This window comes from Lepidochelys kempii, chromosome 11 (assembly GCF_965140265.1).
Source record: "Lepidochelys kempii isolate rLepKem1 chromosome 11, rLepKem1.hap2, whole genome shotgun sequence".
Taxonomy (NCBI): domain Eukaryota; kingdom Metazoa; phylum Chordata; order Testudines; family Cheloniidae; genus Lepidochelys; species Lepidochelys kempii.
The window spans coordinates 68,057,460-68,078,026 of NC_133266.1; the positions used below are offsets into that span (position 1 = coordinate 68,057,460).

At 42.5% G+C, this 20,567-nt stretch overlaps 1 protein-coding gene across 1 annotated transcript; it reads right to left on the minus strand.

Annotated features, from left to right (window-relative positions):
- Nucleotides 1–1,764: 1,764 nt before the first annotated feature.
- Nucleotides 1,765–17,855, minus strand: LOC140895261 (glucosylceramide transporter ABCA12-like). Its single transcript, XM_073304708.1, has 8 exons — nt 17,843–17,855; nt 17,584–17,731; nt 13,854–13,945; nt 9,502–9,611; nt 8,406–8,591; nt 6,291–6,469; nt 2,392–2,504; nt 1,765–1,769 (listed from the first exon to the last, which is right to left on the minus strand). Exons 1-8 carry the CDS (start codon nt 17,853–17,855, stop codon nt 1,765–1,767), a joined length of 846 nt encoding a protein of 281 aa, XP_073160809.1.
- Between the last annotated feature and the right edge of the window lie 2,712 nt (nt 17,856–20,567).

The window sequence follows — 20,567 nt, forward strand, 5'->3', positions numbered from 1 at the left end:
CCAGTGTTTTTATTGTTAAAATTAAAGACTAGATCAATAGTTTCTAATGGACTAATATTAAACTTTTGCTGCAAATCTTTTAATACGTACAGGGTTTTTTGTATGGCTTCTATGGTCATTGAGATATTGGCCACCGTGGAGGCTTCTCCACCATACTCTTGTAACGTTTGGGTAGCAAATTCTGTCAGCTGTTCCAATTCTTTATTGAAAAGAACATCTGACCCATTATTCAATGTATATAAAAGGTTGTGCAATATATCTAAAAACTGCCCATATGCAATGATGTCAGTGTTGTTCCATTTCGTGGATCTTAGTTTTTCAACAGTACGCCAACTGGCATTCAGCTCCTTCCACAGATCTTCATCAGTGGAATTTTGGATTATCTGCATAAGTTCAAAAACGTTTCTCAATAGATAGTACTGACTCATCATATTCACATTCATCACATTAGTAAAGATTTTCTGGAAAATAAAGTACTGCTCCTGAAAGACTTCATTGATAGTAGGTTTAAGAAAAGAATCTGAAAACAAAGATGGGATTTCTTGCATTGTATAGATAGAGTTTTTAATGTCTTCAGGGAATGATGAAATCCTATGAGATATCTTCATTTTGATGATATCCCATGTCTTCACTGTATTAAAATTAATCTTATTTAAAAATTCTAGATCCCAAATCACTGTAGCTAATTTAAAAGCACTTTGAATTTCTTTCCAATGGGCTGCTGTATTGAAAATAGAAGTCCCATAAAAGTCTTTCTGAAGTAGAAGAGATGTGAAGTTATAGACTTCATCAATTGTTTCTTTACTTAATGGTTTCCTTAATTTATTGTCAAAGGGGATATTCATTCCCAACTTCAGAATTTCATACAATCGCTGAATGGTTTCATTCTCAACATCTGTGAATGGATTTACGTTTTCTGATTTGTTTCTATTAAAATTTTGTTGGAAGCCCTTTAAAAGATATAGGGACTTTTGTATGCTTTCTAAATCCTTTGAGAAAATAGCTCTTCTGAAGTCTTCTCCATCAAACTCCGGTAATTTGATTTTTCTAAAAAGAAAGAAAAGTGTTTTAGAAAATATGAAATCAGTTTAAGTGAAAACATAAATGCAGATTCAATGATATTTTTGTCATTTTCCATGGTTCTGTAAGTCCTTTTTTACCTCCAAACTTCTTCCATCTGAGATACCAAACTTTGGTTGTCTTTCCAGTTAATGGAGAGATTGCAAATATCAGCCACTGTTGAGCTGTTATTTTTGCCTACAATGGAAGCATAAAGAAGATGCATATGTTAATTTGGAAACTGAACTGAAAATTATGGTTATATTTGCAAACTTGGATGTCTAAAGTTAGGCACCTAAATCTATATTTAAGCAGCTAAATAAGTGTCCTGGTTTCCCTATCTATGTTTTCCCCATATGAGGAACACCTTGGGATCATGAACATCTGGCTGCTAGCAGAGGTACTCCATTAGCACTACCAGAATCTTGCTGCCAGTAATACAACTTGATGTTGCCTGCTTGTTCAGCTTCCTGTGCTCATCTTCAAGGCCCTTCACAATTCCCTCAGTTGTCTGTTCTTATCTCTGTTTGCACCACCTCCCATACCCTCTGCTCTGCAATCATTGCGACCTCGAACCTCTTCCCCTGTCTGTTTCTCCCACCAGTTGACTTCATGCTTTTTTCCAGACCACACCTTAAGCATGGAATTCCACCCTGTACTAATCCCACAACCTCCTTATCAATGCCAACATCTACTATCCATGAATCATACTGAACAAGACAACAGAAAATTGATTAGGACTAGGTAAAGGAGCACATGGAGAATAGCATATTTTGTATATGTATATATAAAATATGTTTTATTTCCCTCCTGACCACTCATGTAATCCCACTTGACTATACCCTACAAGTTTCAAAGGCTTTGCCTTCACTGCCAATAAGTTTGTTTTTAATGCAAGACAACTACCTTGAGATAGCTATCTCACTGTAAAGTCCAACTGGAGACAAGGCACTGCAGTTTTCACCTCTACATAGTTACCTGAGTTCAATACCATACTCTCCACCTGGGGTTGACCGTGCCTAGTTACACTGAGGTAAAAACTACGGCACTTTGTCTCCACTAAGATATTACACTGAGAAAGCTAATTCATGTTAATTATCACGCTGTAAAAACATATCTTTTTTGGTAGCAGCAGATTAATTGAGGAAGAGTTTTAAGTTTCCATTGGCAATGAGACATTTTATTTATTTATTTAGATTTGTTAAAAGTTGAAGGGACAATTCATTAAGCTGAATGGCACAGGACTGGTCCGGTTGCCTACAAGCTCACAGTATGTTTCTCCTTGGTACTGCAGTTTTTCAACAAAGATACAGCTAGTTTGAAGGATCTTACCTTGTTCTGAACAGTTCTGGGAATACAAAAGACGCAAAGCCCTTTTTTGGATAGGTTTGATTCCATCATTACTCATTACTGGAGGAGAAATCTGTTGAGATGCCATCAGAGCACTACGGGGGAAAAACAATGATAACAAATTGTAGTTCCAGGTTTACAGAGAGAAACAAAAGACCGGGGGAAAATAGCTGGAGTGCGGCATACCATTCTTAAAATACTTGACAAAAAAGACGCTGCCCTTATGTTTAATTATGTGTTTGATCCTGCACAAAATGCTAACAAAGGGCTTTGAAGGAAACCCATAGCAGTATAATAGCAGAAATGTGTAACACCTTACACTCATTACATTCACTCCTATCAAGAAGCTCAAGCAAAACCTATACACTACTTAACTTCTCAAAATAAGGCATAAGTAGGACAAAAGTGACACACAGTCCTGGCGGTGCACTGTGCAGGGTGAATTTTATCCTGAAAGAAACTAAGAAATAGAGCAGGTAAGGATCAAGATAAAGTGGGAATCCACAGAAGACAAGATAAATGGATGGGAAACGTGTGACCATTTCAGAGAATTCATTTTTTCTCTAAAACATTCAGACCGAAGGGAAACAAGGGCTCTTTTAGAAAAGAAAAAGCTGTCACTTAGGTTGATTGTATTACAGTGGTATCCATTAAAATAGCTATTCAATATTCACAGTCTTATGGATCTGATTCAAAGACCATTAGAGAGACAAGGTGGGTGAGGTAATATCTTTTATTGGACCAATTTCTGTTGGTGAGAGAGAGAGACAAGCATTCAAGCTTACGCAGGCCTGAAAAACCTGAAGAACCTGACCTGAAGAAGAGCTCTGCATAAACTCAAATGCTCGTGTCTCTCACCAACAGAAGCTGGGCCAATAAAAGATATTATCTCACTCACCTTGTCTCTCTAATAACCTGGGACCAACACAGCTACAACAACACAGCATATATCAAAGACTATTGAAATCTTTGGGACGCTTTCCATTGACTTCAATGGGCACTGGATCAGGCCCTCTATGTTCTGCATGTATAAAATTTATGGTAGGTGCGGAGTCATTTTGCAGTGCAGCATTGCATGTGGAGTTACAACTGCTGCCCTGTTTACATACTGCAAGAGATATGCAAACAGCATAGTAGAGCTGATTTGTACTGTGTGGACGAACACATACTGCCTTGCAAGAATGGCCCCAGAGCAAGGACGAAGTATGCTGCTTATTGCATCTCCATATTTATTGTAATGTTCTTGGATAGGTTTTCTCCCCTCATTGTTAACCTGAATATTTTCATTCTGCCCAGGCGCACATTAGAAAGAGTAAGCAGCAAGAGCCTCAAAAGGGGAAGGAGCTGCAGGGACATGCATAAAAATTGCACCTGACTCATTGTGCCAAAAGCATCAGGAAAGGAATAGTGAGGGCACTAGATGCTATGGATTGCCAAAAGTGAGCAAAAATTTTGTAAAGGAGTAGGTAGTAGAAATAGAAACTGTTTGTCTTTTATTTCGACATTGAATAGTTTTGCAAGAACTTTTGTGGTCTTGAAGGTAGCTGAAGAGTCCAATTATTAATTTCCTGGCTGGGCAGGAAAATTTAAAAAACAGGAATGCTTACTAGGTGTGTCCATAATAAGGGTTGCCAAAGCCCCCCAGGATTGTCCTGGAGTCTTCAGGAATTAAAGATTAATCTTTAATTAATTATTACGTCATGTGATGAAACCTCCAGGAATATGTCCAATCAAAATTGGCAACCCTATCCATAATTCTTGTTTTCTTTGCTTGCAAGGCCTCAGTTTCTCCTGTGGGGTAATAAAATTTACTCCAAAACTTTCTGCACAAGATGTTACTTGACTGCTCTGCTCTGGTGCAGCAGCTTCCCATACGTTAATATCAACGTCACAATGGATGGAGGTTCTTTGTGTGCCTCTTGATCATTCACCTATAAAAAGATCACTGTTTAATATTTTCTTGAGAACCTCATCTTTCCTGTAGAGGACATGCCCAGTCTGGCTAAGACGTACTTTCATAATCATAATTTCGAATTGTATTTGTGCAAGTTCTTTGCAGAAACCCTTTATTGTTGCATTTATCATGCCACTTTCTAGGTATACCAGCTCCAAGGTGCCACGAACAAAATTCTGCACAGCTCTTTGATGTACAGGTGATAACATGTCCCTGTGAGATGGAATAGCATAGTGAATGTTATGTCTTCTTGCGTGATATAGTCCTGGTTACAGGTCTGGAAGCAGCAATCTAATGAATGTGGACACTCACAGGTAACTCCTTGATTAAAAAGAGTAGCATTGACAAAACCCCTTCAAAGGAAGTGAAATCTGTTATCACATTGAGAGTGGCTCCACTGAGGATCGGGATACTAGAGTTTACATGTGCGTCCCCAAGCGCAGGTTAGGACATTATCTCAGTTTTCTCCAGACTAATGGCACTTGGATTGTTTTTAGTTTCCTCTGCTTCTTGTTAATGATGAGCAAGAGTGAGTCCTCCAAGATCACAATCAGCTCCATAAAAAGGTTCACAACCAACCCTCTTGGCAACTTCTGCAAGGGTCTTCAAACTGTTCAAGTTAAGGAGCTTAGCAGGTGTTTGATATTAAATACAGCTTGCCAGCCTCATCTCCATCAATCATTGCTGGAAAGAGACTTGGCAAAGAGATACGTGGTTTGACTCCATTGGATATTATAAAGTGGACCAGAGACAATGATCTCTGCAGATACACTATCCAGCTTTCGGTCACACAGCCAGTGGATGAGTTGCACAAATTTCTCCTGATACCCCAATTTGGGGCACATCCTGAAGTCCTTTTGATTTCGATGGGAGTTTTGTCTGAGTAAGAATTGGGAAAGGACTTCAGGACTGAGCCCACTAAGGAAAGTTTTCACAATCCTAGTTGAAGATAGTGTCAAAGGTTTCAATCGGGGCAATAAAGCCTATGTCTGAGTCTCTGTTTTGTCCCCTCCATTTTCTCTGTAACTGTTGAGCAACAAATATCATGCCAAAGGTACTTCTTCCTACCTAGAGCTATAGTTTCAAAGCCACAAAACTCTAAAAGCCAGATTCACCTCTCTGGTCTGGCTGCTTGATGCCAATGTAGCAATGCGAAGTAACCATAAACCTCATTTAAGATTTCTTCTAAGCCAAATTCAGAGAGTGGTACAAAGCCGCTAGCGTATACCAGCGCATCTGGCCCTGAGATCCTCTGGAAGGAGCTGGTTAGCTAATATCATCATCAAAAATCTATCGCAGAGCACTGAAGAAAGGATGTGTCTTCATCTGACATTTTGGACAGTCAGTTACCTAGCGTTTCAACTTCCACATGGTAATGATAGCTGCATACCGACTATGCCTCAGAACAGGCTGACAGCCAGCTGACACTGGGTAAAATTTGCAAAAGTGCTTGAGTGGCACAGGAGTCACTTTCACAAGTGATTTAGCGACATCGGGTATGTCTACACCACCCATAGGAGCAAGCCCTCCAACCCAGGTTGACAGACTTGGGCTAGCAGGGCTTGTGCTAGTGCTCTAAAATTAGCCATGTAGACAGAACTTTGAAGTTGCAGGTCCGGGTGGGCTTCAGAGGGCGAGCTCCAGCCCAAGCTGGAATGTCTGCAGTGATGTTTTTAGTACACAAGTCTGTTAACCTCAGGCTGAAAGGCTCACTTCTGCGGGCTGTGTACCCATAGGGGCTCGAGTCTCACTGAAAGTCACTGTTTTACCCACTATCCTTAGAGACCTTCAGACATATAGTAAGATAGCCCTGCACCAACAAAACTCAGGTTTTGTTGCTTTGAGTTGCCACATCACGACTGGCTGCTCAATAACAAGCATAACCACCCTACCGTCAGCGCCCTTCCCATCCGTGCTGTTCTCCTACCTGTTTGTGTTTTGAAGAAAAGCAAATATATCCTTCATCCTCAGACTGCCTTGGACCACATCTGGGGCCATCAAGAGGAAATGCCACAGAGAGGTATCATTCTGCACTCGTGAAATGAGTGACAGGAACGAGACGGTTTCTTTGACAAACATCATCTGGTACTGAGGGTCCTGCTGCAACTTAAACCATAAAAACAAGATAAAATTATTTAAGGGGTAAAGAAGAATTTAATATTTGTTAACTAGCTGCACCACATAACCAAAATATTCACATTGCACATACAAACGGGTACAGCTATCTAGAATTCGTACCAGAGCATTTTAAACTCTGGTAACCCCAGGACACTTTTGGAAGGCCTTTACCAGTTGTATGAAAATTAAAATTGGAAAATATTTTTGAATGTAATACAATTGTGGGCTGAGTACGCTATTTATTCTGAGCGAGGCTGTACCCTTACAATCCAGCCTCAGCAAGGGATAACACACAACTGCAATGACCCAAGAGCATGAGAAGGAACCAGATTGGGGTCACATGGAGTCACAATTCAATCTCTGCTCTGTGGGGAAGTAAGATGCCCCCTCCCTTTTTCTAGCACAGTTTACGACCCCCTCTAAGACAGTTTAGTTGTGCTGCCTGGTGCTTTATGGGGTTCTGCTCATTCCACACACCTGACAAACCACTCCTCACCAACCTGTGCGGGCAGGGAGGGTAGCAGTCCATTGGCAACTGATTTCCCTCCACTTAGGATCTGGCAATGCAGGTACACTCTGTAGGCAAGGAGGTTCCACACGCCTCCTTATTCCCCTGCGCAGGCATTCAGCAGATCTCATATCTGGGTGATTCTGCCTATTGTACCTACAGTTGTGTCAATGGATCATATTCCTCCCAAGTGTAACTCTGCTGAAATGAATGGGTTTACACCATGGATGAATTTGGCCAGCCTATCTAAATTCCATTTCAAGCGATTGTTTAAGCTGTTACAGGTCTTGGGAGGAGTCCAGCTCTAGCTAGTCCTTCCGCGGTGAGTCACTGATGAGCACAGCGTGGTGGAATAACTTGTTCTCCTTCATGAAATCCTCTCTGCGGATTCCCTCGTGGACCGAGAACAACAAGGTTCTACAGCAGAGATCATAAAACAATGGACGTAGGGAAGATGACAGGTGGTAAAACGAGAACCATGGGGGGGGGGGGTGAGAAAATAACATGGGCCCAATTCCCTGATGGTGCAAACAGGGAGAAATCCATGTAAGTCAACAAAGCAGCATCTTTACATCAGCCGACCATTTGGCTCTAAGTGGCAGAGTGCCGTGACCAGGATTCCTTTATTAGACGCATCTCAGTGCTGGAGTATGAATGCGTCAAAGCATAAGATCCCTGCGGTCTAACTAGTTTTAAAGACTTTGCATCTGTGCAGCACGGGCTGTGACTCCATCAGGCGATTCGTTCGGAGAACTCTGCTCATGGGTGTCACCTAGTCTAGCTTTCTGTATGAGACTGAGAATGAGAAGGCAAGACAAGTGAAAACCAGCCCTTGTCCTGATAAATAGGGAGCATACACTTTATTTAAGATATAATTGTTTTGAGTGATAAATTATATGGCCATTTGAAAGATATGCTCTTTCACAAATTATTGGGATTGACATTGTGTAAAATTATATGGCTCCTATGAAAGAGGTCAGGTTAGATGGTCATGATGATCTCTCTGGCCTTAAAAATCTACTAATATTCTCAGCAGATCCCTATATTTACTAAAGCAGGCAGACTAATAACAGGAGGAAACAAACCATCTTTATTATGGAAATTTTTAAAACACCAGTGGGAGTAAGTTAGGCACCTAAGTCTCATTGCTTTTCAATGGGCATTGAGTGCTTCATTCCAATAGATGCTTTGAAGAATGTGACCCATAAGCAATTACATTATCCTTGTTCCTAAGGAATTAGAATGCAAATTATTTAGGGCAGGGACCATCTTTTGGTTGTGTGTTTGTACAGCACCTTGTACATGGGATCTTAGTCCATTAGGAGGGCTCCCAGGCACTACCCCAATACAACAATCAGAATAATAATAGCCATTATTAATATTCTCAAGACAAGACAAGAGGAGGTGGCTAGTCACCTGAGATATCTGACTTCTGAATGCTTGGAAAAATGACTCTAAAAGAGACGAGTTGGTAAAACAAAACGTCCTGTGAACATTTGCTCCCATGCTTTCCCAGGGGAGATCAGAAGAGGCTATATATGGTGACAGGATCTCACAGATAACAATTTTGATGTTTGCTGCCGATGAATCCTGTGTCTGCACCTAAAAGGGAAATTTAACTTTAGTGGTGATAAAAACAGGGTTTTCCTGACAGTGACTTTAATCAAAGCAATAAGGAATTGTGACTGGTGGTAATTACGTTAAACAATTTAGCCCTGATCCCACAAACATTTATGTACATACTTTAATTTTATACATGTGAATGGTGCCACCGACTTCTCTGAGTCTATTCACACGCTTGTAGTTAAGCACATGGGTAAGTGTTTGCATGATTGGGGCCGTAACATAAAAACATTAATATATTCATTATAGTTTATAATTCATCAATTAAAGGGTGACAAAGTCCAGAGAATAGTGTTGTACATTAACTGACAAAAAGCTCACATCCCTAAACAATTATTATCACAGACGGATATTGGGGCATCTCTGAAACCACCGTGTGGTAGCTGTTGGCAAATGCTGACTATGATCGCAATGACTGTGACATGGTATTTTAGTTGAATGTGAAAGAGGATATACATTTTGCCTCATGGAGTGCCCTTGCTTTGAAGAAAATAGAAAAGTCCTGTGCTCGTATATCAGGGTATGGTCTGTTGGTATTTGGTAATCTGTGAAGTGGCAAAGTAATTTGGATGTCTAACATAATACTTGCTGGTTATGTTTAGAGGAAAACTAAATTGGTTAGTCTCTAAGGTGCCACTAGTACTCCTTTTCTTTTTGTAAATTTACCATAGTCACTTAACAACCCATCCTCCGTAACTATCTTCCCTTTCCTAAAATAAAATACATGTTCAAAGGATAGGGGCAGCTTGTCAGCTGGCGTCACGATCATCATAACTCCATTGAAATCAATTCACACCAGCTAGGAATCGGCCCCATTCCGCTTAAAACTCTGTTATTTAAACAAAAACAAATTCATTCCACGGCACTGCGCCACGGGTGCAAAAATTACCTTTCCCAAACTTAGAATTTTGTTGAGCACGTTTATTCTGGAACTCAAGTTGGACGGTGATGAAATGTCCTCCAAGGTGCTTTTCAGGTTAGCTACTGAATCCAATATCGCTGTAATAATGAGAATTTTCAAACACTATACTTAATGTAATGTTCTGACACAAATAAGACCATGATTCTTAACCTCTCGAGTAAACCACCTCATGCAATAGCACAATTAGCAACGCTACGTCTTTGCTTGTGTGATTAGTAACAGTGCAGGGCGGAAAACAGTTTTCCCATTGCACAAAAATTGTATCAAAACATTTCTCCTCCCAGACTGGGACAAAAAGTAATAATTTTGACATTGGTTGCTAACCGAACTTTTCTTTTTAAATCAGGTGTGCTCGCTCTCAAAACATTTCATTTTGATCATTTCAGAATGTTTTGTTTTGATTTTGACCATTACACCTCATTTTTACAATAATTAGCTCAAATTTTAAAACAAAAATTAATTTCAAACCAAAAAAGCTGAACTTCTTTTTTCAAAAATGTCGAAACAAAACATGTCGACAGTCTCATTCCTTTCCCCCCCCCCCAAAATTTTCAACTTGAAAAACTGGTCGAAACCAACCCATTTCTGTAAAAAGTTCTGGCTTCAACAGTGGCATTTTCTCATGAAAACTATTTCCCAAAAAGTTCTAGTCACTACTCCATCTTCAACGATGTATGTCAATATCAAATATTTAAGGGATTTATCTGATCTAATGAAATCCTAAGGGTCACATTTTCCTTTTGTAACCTTTTAAAACTCATCCATTTGAATGTTTTATTGGGTCTTCACATTTACTTTCATGCTGGGTCTTCAGTCTTGCAGTCATCACACTGGTGGAGTCATCTTACAAGGTCTTACTAGGTAATGGAGGTCAGGCTGGGCCTGTGGTTGGGTGGGACATCTCTAAGGAACACCAAAGCACTGCAGGAAGTGAACTCAGTGATTCACCGGGTGGCACTGTTTATTATCCTACTTGAGGTATACTGCACATCCTCAACTGTAAATGTAAATCGGCATGGCTGCACTGAAGTCAACATTCTTAGAACTATTTGTATTAGGGCTATAGATTAATCGCAGTTAATCAAATGATTAACTCAAAACAATTAATCGTGATTAAAAAAACTAACTGTGATTAATCGCAGTTTTAATCACACTGTTAAACAGTAGAATACCAATTAAAATTTATTAAACATTTTGTATGTTTTTCTACTTTTTCATATATATTGTATTCTGTGTTGTAATTGAAATCAAAAGGTATATTATTTTTTATTACAAATATTTGCACTGAACAAATGATAAACAAAAGAAATAGGTTTCAGAGTAACAGCCGTGTTAGTCTGTATTCGCAAAAAGAAAAGGAGTACTTGTGGCACCTTAGAGACTAACCAATTTATTCGAGCATGAGCTTTCGTGAGCTACAGCTCACTTCATCGGATGCATACCGATGAAGTGAGCTGTAGCTCACGAAAGCTCATGCTCAAATAAATTGGTTAGTCTCTAAGGTGCCACAAGTACTCCTTTTCTTTTTACAAAAGAAATAATATTTTTCAATTCACCTCATACAAGTACTGTAGTGCAATCTCTTTTTTGTGAAAGTGCATCTTACAAATGTAGATTTTTTTTTTGGTTACATAACTGTACTCAAAAGCAAAACAGTGTAAAAGTTGAGAGCCTACAAGTCCACTCAATCCTACTTCTTCAGCCAATTGCTACGACAAACAAGTTTGTTTACATTTACAGGAGATAATGCTGCCCTGTTCTTATTTACAATGTCACCAGAAGTGAGAACAGGCATTTGCATGGCACTTTTGTAGCCATCATTGCAAGGTATTTACGTGCCAGATATGCTAAATACTGGTATGCACTTTCATGCTTCGGCCACCATTCCAGAGGACATGCTTCCATGCTGATGATGGGGAAACTGAGTGTTTGGGAGAAGGGGTGTTGTGATCGTGATTCAGTGGAAGAGACCCCTGCTGCTCATGAGCCTTAAAGATCCCCTGGGATTCTTTTGGGAAGTGTTTTGGGAACCTCAGTGTGCTGGCTGAATTCTAACTGAATCTGTATATCAGAATAAAAGAAAGTCAGTTATCTGGCTGCTGAATCTTGCCCATATTCTCAGGGTTTAGCTGATCGCCATATTTGAGGTCGGGAAGGAGTTTTCCTCCAGGGCAGATTGGCAGAGGCCCTGGAGGTTTTTCGCCTTCCTCTGTAGCATGGGGCACAGGTCACTTGCTGGAGGATTCTCTGCTCCTTGAAGTCTTTAAATCATGATTTGAGGACTTCAATAGCTCAGACATAGGTGAGAGGTTTTTCGCAGGAGTGGGTGGGTGAGATTCTGTGGCCTGCGTTGTGCAGTAGGTCAGACTAGATGATCATAATGGTCCCTTCTGACCTTAATATCTATGAATCTATGAATCTATGCTCATTAAAAAAAATGTGTTAATTAAATTTGTGACTGAACTCCTTGGGGGAGAATTGTATGTCCCCTGCTCTGTTTTACCCACATACTGCCATATATTTCATGTTATAGCAGCCTTGGATGATGATTCAGCAAATATTGTTCATTTTAATAACACTTTCACTGCAGATCTGACAAAACGCAAAGAAGGTACCAATGTGAGATTTCTAAAGATAGCTACAGCACTCAACCCAAGATTTAAGGATCCGAAGTGCCTTCCAATATCTAGGAGGGACGAGGTGTGGAGCATGCTTTCAGAAGTCTTAAAAGAGCAACACTCCAATGTGGAACGTACAGAACCTGAACCACCAGAAAAGAAAATCAATCTTCTGCTGGTGGCACCTGACGCAGATACTGAAAATAACATGCGTCAGTCCACACTGCTTTGCATTGTTATAGAGTAGAACCCATTATCAGCATGGACACATGTCCCCTGGAATGGTGGTAGAAGCATGAAGGGACATATGAATCTTTAGTGCATCTGGCATGTAAATATCTTGTGATGCCGGCTACAACAGTGCCATGAGAATGCCTGTTCTCACTTTCAGGTGGCATTGTAAACAAGAAGCAGACAGCATTATCTTCTGCAAATGTAAACAAACTTGTTTGTCTGATCATTTGGCTGAACAAGAAGTAGGACTGAGTGGACTTGTAGACTCTAAAGTTTTACATTGTTTTATTTTTGAATGCAGTTATTTTTTGTACATAATTCTACATTTGAAAGTTCAACTTTCATGATAAAGAGATTGCACTACACTACTTCTATTAGGTGAATTGAAAAATACTATTTCTCTGGTTTTTTACAGTGCAAATACGTGTAATCAAAAATAACTATAAAGTGAGCACTGTACACTTTGTATTCTGTGTTGTAACTGAAATCAATATATTTGAAAATGTAGAAAACATGCAAAATATTTAAATAAATGGTATTCTGTTATTAACAGTGCGATTAATCACAATTAATGTTTTTACTTGCTTGACAGACCTAATTTGTATACATTCACATGTTCGCAACTATATTGTTCAATGAAATCAATGCAGTTATGCCAGTTTACATCTGACCTGTAATTTTTTGAATTAGATGTAAAACTTAAGCCTTCCTGACCACCTCTGGTCATTATGAATACGTAATAGATATTACAGAATGTGAATTGTGAATTCATAATTGAATTAGAGCTCCTTGGAACAGAGATGTCCATCCTGAATGTTTGGGAAACTCCTAGCACATATTGTATAATAATAATTATGATTATTTATACTTGAAACCTAAGATATACAGTACTCCTTCAGTGAAAGAGAAACTTGTGACCAATGAAAACATCTCAAAGATTAAATATTCACATTGCCACAAATGAGCTACAGGGAAAGGATTATTCACAGAAATTATCTGCTGAAGAATTTTGAATAAGAAATTTGCAAAAATCATAGTCAGTTTGTGGACGAGTTCTGAACAGGGAAAAAGGCAATATTAGTTACATGCATTTTTATTTATGAAATATTTGGATGGCCCTAGTGGGCATCAAAGATCTCATGGCATTCCTTAGAAGAAAACTTTAGTGTTCTGGCCACATTCCAACACCGGATTCGGCTCTAGGAGGGCCTAACCTCTGATCCCTAAGGGGTTAAGAAATTTTTGAGCTTTGTAAAGACATTTATTTGTGATTATTCCCACGAGTTTAAAATAATAGCACTAGTACACTCAAGCGGCCATGGAGAACATATCCATCATTTCAACAGCACTCTTCTAGGAATTGCATCTCTGTCAGGAGAGCTTTAAAAGATGAACCTTTAAAAGATTAGACCTTTCCATGCAGCACACCGAGAGCTCTCTAAACACTAATAGAATTGAATAACATACCTCGTGAAGCGTTCCTGCTTTTTGGAACCTCAGCACTCTGCGGTGATGGATGGATGGCCTTCCCCAGGTTAGATGACCTTTTCTGTTTTCTCCTATAAAGAAAGAGACAAGACCTGTAACTCCACATACGGTTGCTTAAAACTGAACTTATGCTAAACTAGAGATGGTCTCAGGTTAAAGCTGGAGCTGACTTTCAGGGCTGGTTGGATGAGGGGTTTTGATTCATGCTACGCTGAAGTTTGCGCTGAAGTTCTGGTTCAGTACCATTGACTCCAGTGGCAGGCCCAGATACTGAATACAAAGAGAAGGCCAAATTCACCCCTTATGTAGCCCCACTGACTACATTTGAATTACATCTGGCATTAATTAGGTCCAATCTCTATCTAATGTCCTGTATTTGAATGAAGGGCTAAACATAATCACGCCAGATTCTGTCCTTTGCCCAAGACATGCTCGGCACAAGACCGGGATGGGACACCAAGGAGCTGATTGTGTTTCCCTGATTTTACAGTTGCCCAGGCTCTACTGCAAGTTAAAGCAACCTAGGGGCTACTCTAAATTAAGACAACAGGCTGTGCTCACTAAGGGACTATACTCCTCTTGAGAATCACCATAGGGTACCAGAGCTCTACCTCCATCCTGTGAATCATCTCCTAAACTGGGGGTGGGAGTGAGGAGAGAAGGGTGTTGGCATGGGAACCAGTTTCACTTCACTGAGGGAAATCTCAGCTGGCTAGCAGCAGCCAGATGACATTCAATTGCTCCGGAAGTGAGATGGAACTGAAGCTGAGAAACTGGCTTATTTACTGTGTTTGGAGCAATAGAAATGAACAGTTCAGAGGTAAGTTAGCAAAATGACAAGTTTAACCAAGCTGCATAATAGGAGACAAATTCTTAGTTTTCTCAATGTGACTCCCCTAAAATCCTCCAGAAAAATGTCTAGTGGCAACACATCCAGCCAGTGAAACACCAAGATAGAAGTGTTACGTAATCAAAACAAATTCCCATTGGCTGATCCTACCCTAGAGCCATAACTGAAATCAGAGACCTCCGGATGTTGTTTTGCTCCAAGTAACCCTTTTGCTGATATCACATACCCTACAGTTTTCAGTTAGGCTTTCACAGCCTGTAAAATGGATAAATTAAGCATCTAATCAATGAACATGCGAGCGTGCATACACAAATGCATGAGCACATACAGATACACTCGTTTTATATTGTACAAAGCAATGTATAAACATTACCAGTGACAGGGAAGCTGATTAACAATCCAAATGACTGGGGGGAGGAGGCAGGGGTGCTACAATTTGGCCAAAATATTTTGGTTTTCAGTTGCCAAATTATTATTATTTTTTAAATCAGTTTTTGAGTTTTCAAGTTTTTTTCCACATTTGTCAAAATTTTCTGCTGGGAAAATAAAACCTTATCTGGCCCTCTTTCCACAAAACAATAAAAGACAAATTAGGAGGAATGGCAACAATTGAAACAACTTTGGGCCTGAGAGTTATAATTTCTTGATCCCTAATTAACCACCTTCTTTAAGAAGCACAAATGATGACTGCCAAAACAGCAAGGGCGGCCTGGTCTACCGGATTGAGCAGTGGACCGGGAATCGAGAGACCAGGCCTCTATTCATTGCTCTGCTACTCATCTGCTAGGGGACCTCAGGCAAGTCCAGCGCTTGGTCTATTTAGCAGAGCTGTGAGGAGAAAGGGAATTCTGTTTCATGCAGGATTTCAATATTTTCAGATTTGGTTTCATTCCCATTTGGAACGAAACCCCAAAATTTTGAAATTCTAGGTGAAAGGGGATGGAGCTCCAGTTCTAGGGCAGTTCCCCTGGTGGTCTGCCCCCGAGCTCCCCTGGAAATTGCAGCTCCCAAGACTTCCTGGGTCTTGGCTCCCTATCAGGCAACTCGATAAACACACAGAGAGCTGGGAGCGCTGAGAACCCACTCCACAGCTGCCCGTCAGGAAAACTGCAGAGAATTGAGAAGCCAAAGAGCTTCGGAGCTCGGGTTCCTAGTGCTTTCAGGTTCTCAGCTGTCAAAGAGCTGGGCAGGTGAGGAAATGAGGCAGGTTTCAGAAACCTGGCAGGCAGGATTCCATCAGAGCCCTGCCTGGGTTCCATCACAATTTCAACAAAATCAAACCGTCTCTATGAAATGTTGCATCAGAGCTTTTCCGACCAGCTCTACTACCTAGGTAGCAAACTTTTTAGTGCAAGAACTGTTACTTAGGGTACTTCTGCCGTGCTCTGCCCATTTCCCGAAACAGGAGTGCAAGCACAAGCAGGACAAGTTCTTCAAATGGGGCCTCATCCATGTTGCTGGCTCTGGTTGCCGGGAGCATGCAGACCCGAAAGATGGCTCAGCTGGATGTGTTGACAGGCTGAGATGGTTTCTGGTACAGTGCCACGGAATGGACAGTCAAGTTTTCCCACAGTGCACCACGAACAAAGGGCTACAGCTGGGGAGTGCACTAAGAAACCTGGGATAGGCTGGTCTGGCTCTGGTCTGTGAAGGGCAGTGGGGACGTGTGATCGAGGGTGTGAGATCAGGGTTCAGAAATTCTAAACCCAGGGTCACTATCAGTGTGAACACTCAAGCGCAGGCTTAGAAGCACCGAGCCTGATGACTTGAGACCCACAGACCCAGGCTCACCCTACAGTGTAGACACACCCTTACAGTGTGTTCGTATAATGCGGAGCATAATGGTTCCCTGCTCTTGGTTGGGGCCTCTAGACACTAGCCCAGTAGAAATGATAGTAGTCACTCTAACACAAAGTTCCCAGTGTCACCCCAGAGGTACTGGGCCAGATCATCATGTGTGTAAGTCAGCAAAGTTCTGCTGATTTCAATGGAATGACAGATCATCTACACCAGCTGAGTATCTGGCCCACCTGCCTCGGGTGATAGATCATCATTCTGAGCTAGGAGAGCTGATTTACCAAGAGCATCTTTTAGGGCTCAAAGTAGGGCAGGGGTTCTCAGCCTTTTCTTTCTGAAGCCCCCCCAACATGCTATAAAAATTCCATGGCTCATCTGTGCCACAACAACTGGTTTTCTGCATAGAAAAGCCAGGACTGGCATTGGGAGTAGGAAGCAGGGCAATTGTCCAGGGGCCCACGTCACAGGGGGCACCATAAAGTTAAGTTGCTCAGGCTCCAGGTGATGGGGCTGCAGGCCCTCGGCTGCAGTCCTGCATGGCAGGGCTTTGGCTTTCTGCCCTGGCCCCTAGCGGGTCCAATGCCAGCCATGCTTGGTGGATCCCTTGAAACCCACCCGTGGCCCACCAGGGGCCCCCGGTTGAGAACCGCTGCTTTAGGGAATATTGACAAAAGATGAGTGCACAGAGGTCCTGCTCGTAAAATCTTAACCCCTGCAGTGGGGATCTGCGCCACCCCTGTATTTCTCTGGCAACCTTACTTCAGCCCTCGTGTGTGTGTGTGTGCATTGAGTGTTGGAAGATTTTCTTATCGTGGAAAGCATCAGGGAATTATAATGTTGGTGCCAGCTCCTTCTATAATTATTTTAATAGAAACATTTTTAACGTGCCCAGTGGGCAATTTGCCCATTCTTACACACGTTTCTAAAGCACTGTAGTGCCTAGAACTGGTCTACCACTCACTGAGAGCGATGCACAGAAATTGCATGCATGCTTGCCCCCACACGTCACTGAATGGCTGGCTCCATAGCCAATAACAACAAGGCAGTTTCATATTCCCTTACCGTCTGAGAGGGGAGTTGCCAGGAAGTCTTGGTAACAGATCTTCTGGTGTGTATGGTGTGTCCTTGCACTTGGCATCTGAATCACAGAGCAAGGTTTGTAGGAATGGGAAAAAACCAGCGCTGGGGAGGTTCCGAGGAGCTAGATAACCTGAAAAAAAAATTTTTTTTTAATCTAATTCTTGTGACATGGTGTTTTCTTCATTTGAATCTATAATGATTTTCTAAGCTCAGGAGCTTTGGCTTGATTCTCATTTGGTACTTGTGAAGGACATGTCTGCCTATGTTAAGGCTCCTTTAGCCTGCCAGAACCATGACAAGGGGCCTTAGTGTAAATGGGAACCAGTGTTCCTTATTTTTACTAAGGTTTTTGTCAGTACACACACAATACAAGCTTTTGAGAAATGGGAAAAAGATGAATATATAAAAGATAAGAAAAGCCATAGAACTGTGATGGCTAGTTCCTGTTCTTGAAAGGCAGGACTTAGCTCCAGCATAATGGCTAAACATCCATAATCACAGGGTGGATCTTCAGGGTTTGCTTGGGACAACCTCTTTGCAGGACCACTGGCTTCTGTATCCAGCTCCCAGTGAAGTAATGACTCCATTGTGGCTTTTGCTACAAGCTTCACAGATGGGGCAGTGCAGGAGCAGATCTGGAACCAGACGGCTTCCCCTAGTGTGCTGGCTCGTCTGTGCTGATCTAGGCACAAAGGGGGATGGAGCTACCAATGCCTGTCCATTGGCCTCAACTTGTTTGGGAAAGGCAGTATCAGCCTCACAGTGGCTGCATTCCTCCCACTCTCCCACATCCCGTGTTCAGTGATCCATCATCCATGTAGCCAGCCCAGGGGAGTGAGTGGGTGCCTTTATGTCCCCTTCCTCCCTTGTGCAAGCCCATAGCCAGGGCCAGAATTGAGCTTAAGGGTATTGCAACAAAACACCCGTGGCTGGCCCATGTCGGCTGACTCAGGCTCACAGGGCTCGAGCTGTGGGACTGTAAATCTGTCGTGTAGATGTTTGGGGTCGGGCTGGGTCCTGGGACCCCGTGAGGCAGGAAGGTCCCAGAGCCAGGCTTCAGCCCAAGCCTGAACATCTACACTGACATCTTATAGCCCCACAGGCCCAAGCCTGCTGACCCAGGCCAGCCTCGGATGTTTCACTGCAGTGTAGTCATATCCAAAGACCCAGATCCTCAATGGTATTTAATGGGGTCTATGTGATTAGAGAGGCCAGCATTTTAAATACAGTTTGCCCTGCCCTGCCCTTTGCCAGCCAACATGGCTCATTAAAGACCCTTATTTTCAGTGACGGCACCTCTAGTAAATCCTGAAGCTCTTTCATTTAATCACAGCATATGAGAAGAGATGCACAAGTAATAAAAAACACCTGGCAAAGAAGGCTGCTCTTATTTCTTATACGGAAATGAGTCAGCCACCTGGAAACTCTGTGTGGCCTGTAGTGGCAATTGATTAGCTTCTCCTTTAACCACAACAGACGACCAGTCACACCTTTTCCTGATCTGCTCACCACTTTCTCTCCATCTCTTTTTTGGGCCCGAGCATTAGACCTATTAAGTGTATTAGCGGTCAGCAATGCCTGCAAAGCTGAAACGACAGCCTGAACGGTCCCAGTGGTAACATCAGTGTTAGCAACATAGCAAACACTTGGAACATACGGCTCTGAGTCAATGGGATAAATACATTTAAATCCAGGGAATCTAAAGAGAACGGTTTCCTTGCATTCCAGGACCCAGGTTTTCATCTGCAAGGGTAACCCTCGGGGCAGTGTGTGTTACAGGGCCCTGCTGTGACAATCCACAGAGGATACATTGTGCTGCCCCCACCTATAGAGCCTGGGCCCTTTAGCTCAAGGTGTAGTGGTTCGTGCATTTAGCTCTGCAGGTTCCCAGGTCAATCCACAGTGTTTCAGCCATGATGGTGACTCGCACACCAGCACCCGGAGAGGCTGGTTGCCTTCATATCAATGTCGCAAAGGCACCAGCTGTGGGCTGTATTCCACCCACTTTATGCCATTGCTGGCGGCTACAACAAACAGATCCTTGTTGCAACTGCCCTGGATCCAGCCGCTTGTTTTTCCTGATGTGTGCCATTGCTGATCTGCTCCCTTAAAGGCACAGTCCACTACCCTGGACCTTGGTGTAGAAATGGGGAGAGGACAGCAAAGGTGCCTTGAAGCTGTTTTTGCACCTCCTTGACTTGCAGCCCCTCCCCAGGTAAGTTACAGCAGCCACAAGGTTAGGGGTAACTAAGGACTGTACTGCGGCCCAGCACAGCTGGAATGTGATGCGCAGCTGCCGTATCTACTCGTTCCCCCAGCTCGCCTCTAGCAGGTCTTCTATGCTGGAGCTGCAAGGGTCGGTTACAGAGAGCTGCCCTGGCAGCTCTCTGCCACCCAGAGAGCCCCTGGCACTGGGGGCATTCCCTGCCATCTTTACAGTCTCTTTATGCCAGTGGAGCGTGTTACCAGGCAAGCAGGACAAGTTCTTCAAATGGTGCCTCATCCACCTCTGACCACTCCTGGTCTCTCTGAGAGCATCCCTCTAGCTGTCACCTTTCTCAGGATGGAATCATGCCATTCTCCCACTCTTAGACCAGGCCACCAACCCCTGTGATTAACCGGGATTCCCAGCAGACCCGGCTTCTGTTCAGTACCCGCAGTTCATTTCCTTCTGGGGCAATGACCGTGGTAACCAACGGCCTTCTTAAGGGCAAGTATTATTTATTTGGGACAAAAGGATTTCAGAGAAAACAGATCTTAAAACAACAAACTATATGTGGGGAGCAGGGAGCTGAGATGGGGCAGCCAGGCTCCTGGTGGGGAGCTGGAAGCTGGGCTACTGGCAGGGAGCTGCGCGCAGAGCCGAGAGCCCGGTCTCTCAGCCCCCCACACTGCCCCTCTTAAGTCAGTGGAAGCGGTCCTGGTGAGGACACGAACCACCGACAGAAGAAAGGCAGTGCGGGCAG

Excerpts from the sequence above, each read along its gene's own strand:
- LOC140895261 (XM_073304708.1), bottom strand. Across the intron at positions 13,946-17,583 it reads GGCAACTCCCCTCTCAGACG|GAGAAAACAGAAAAGGTCAT; the intron begins GTAAGGGAATAT and ends CTTTCTTTATAG. Across the intron at positions 9,612-13,853 it reads AAGCAGGAACGCTTCACGAG|CGATATTGGATTCAGTAGCT; the intron begins GTATGTTATTCA and ends TCATTATTACAG.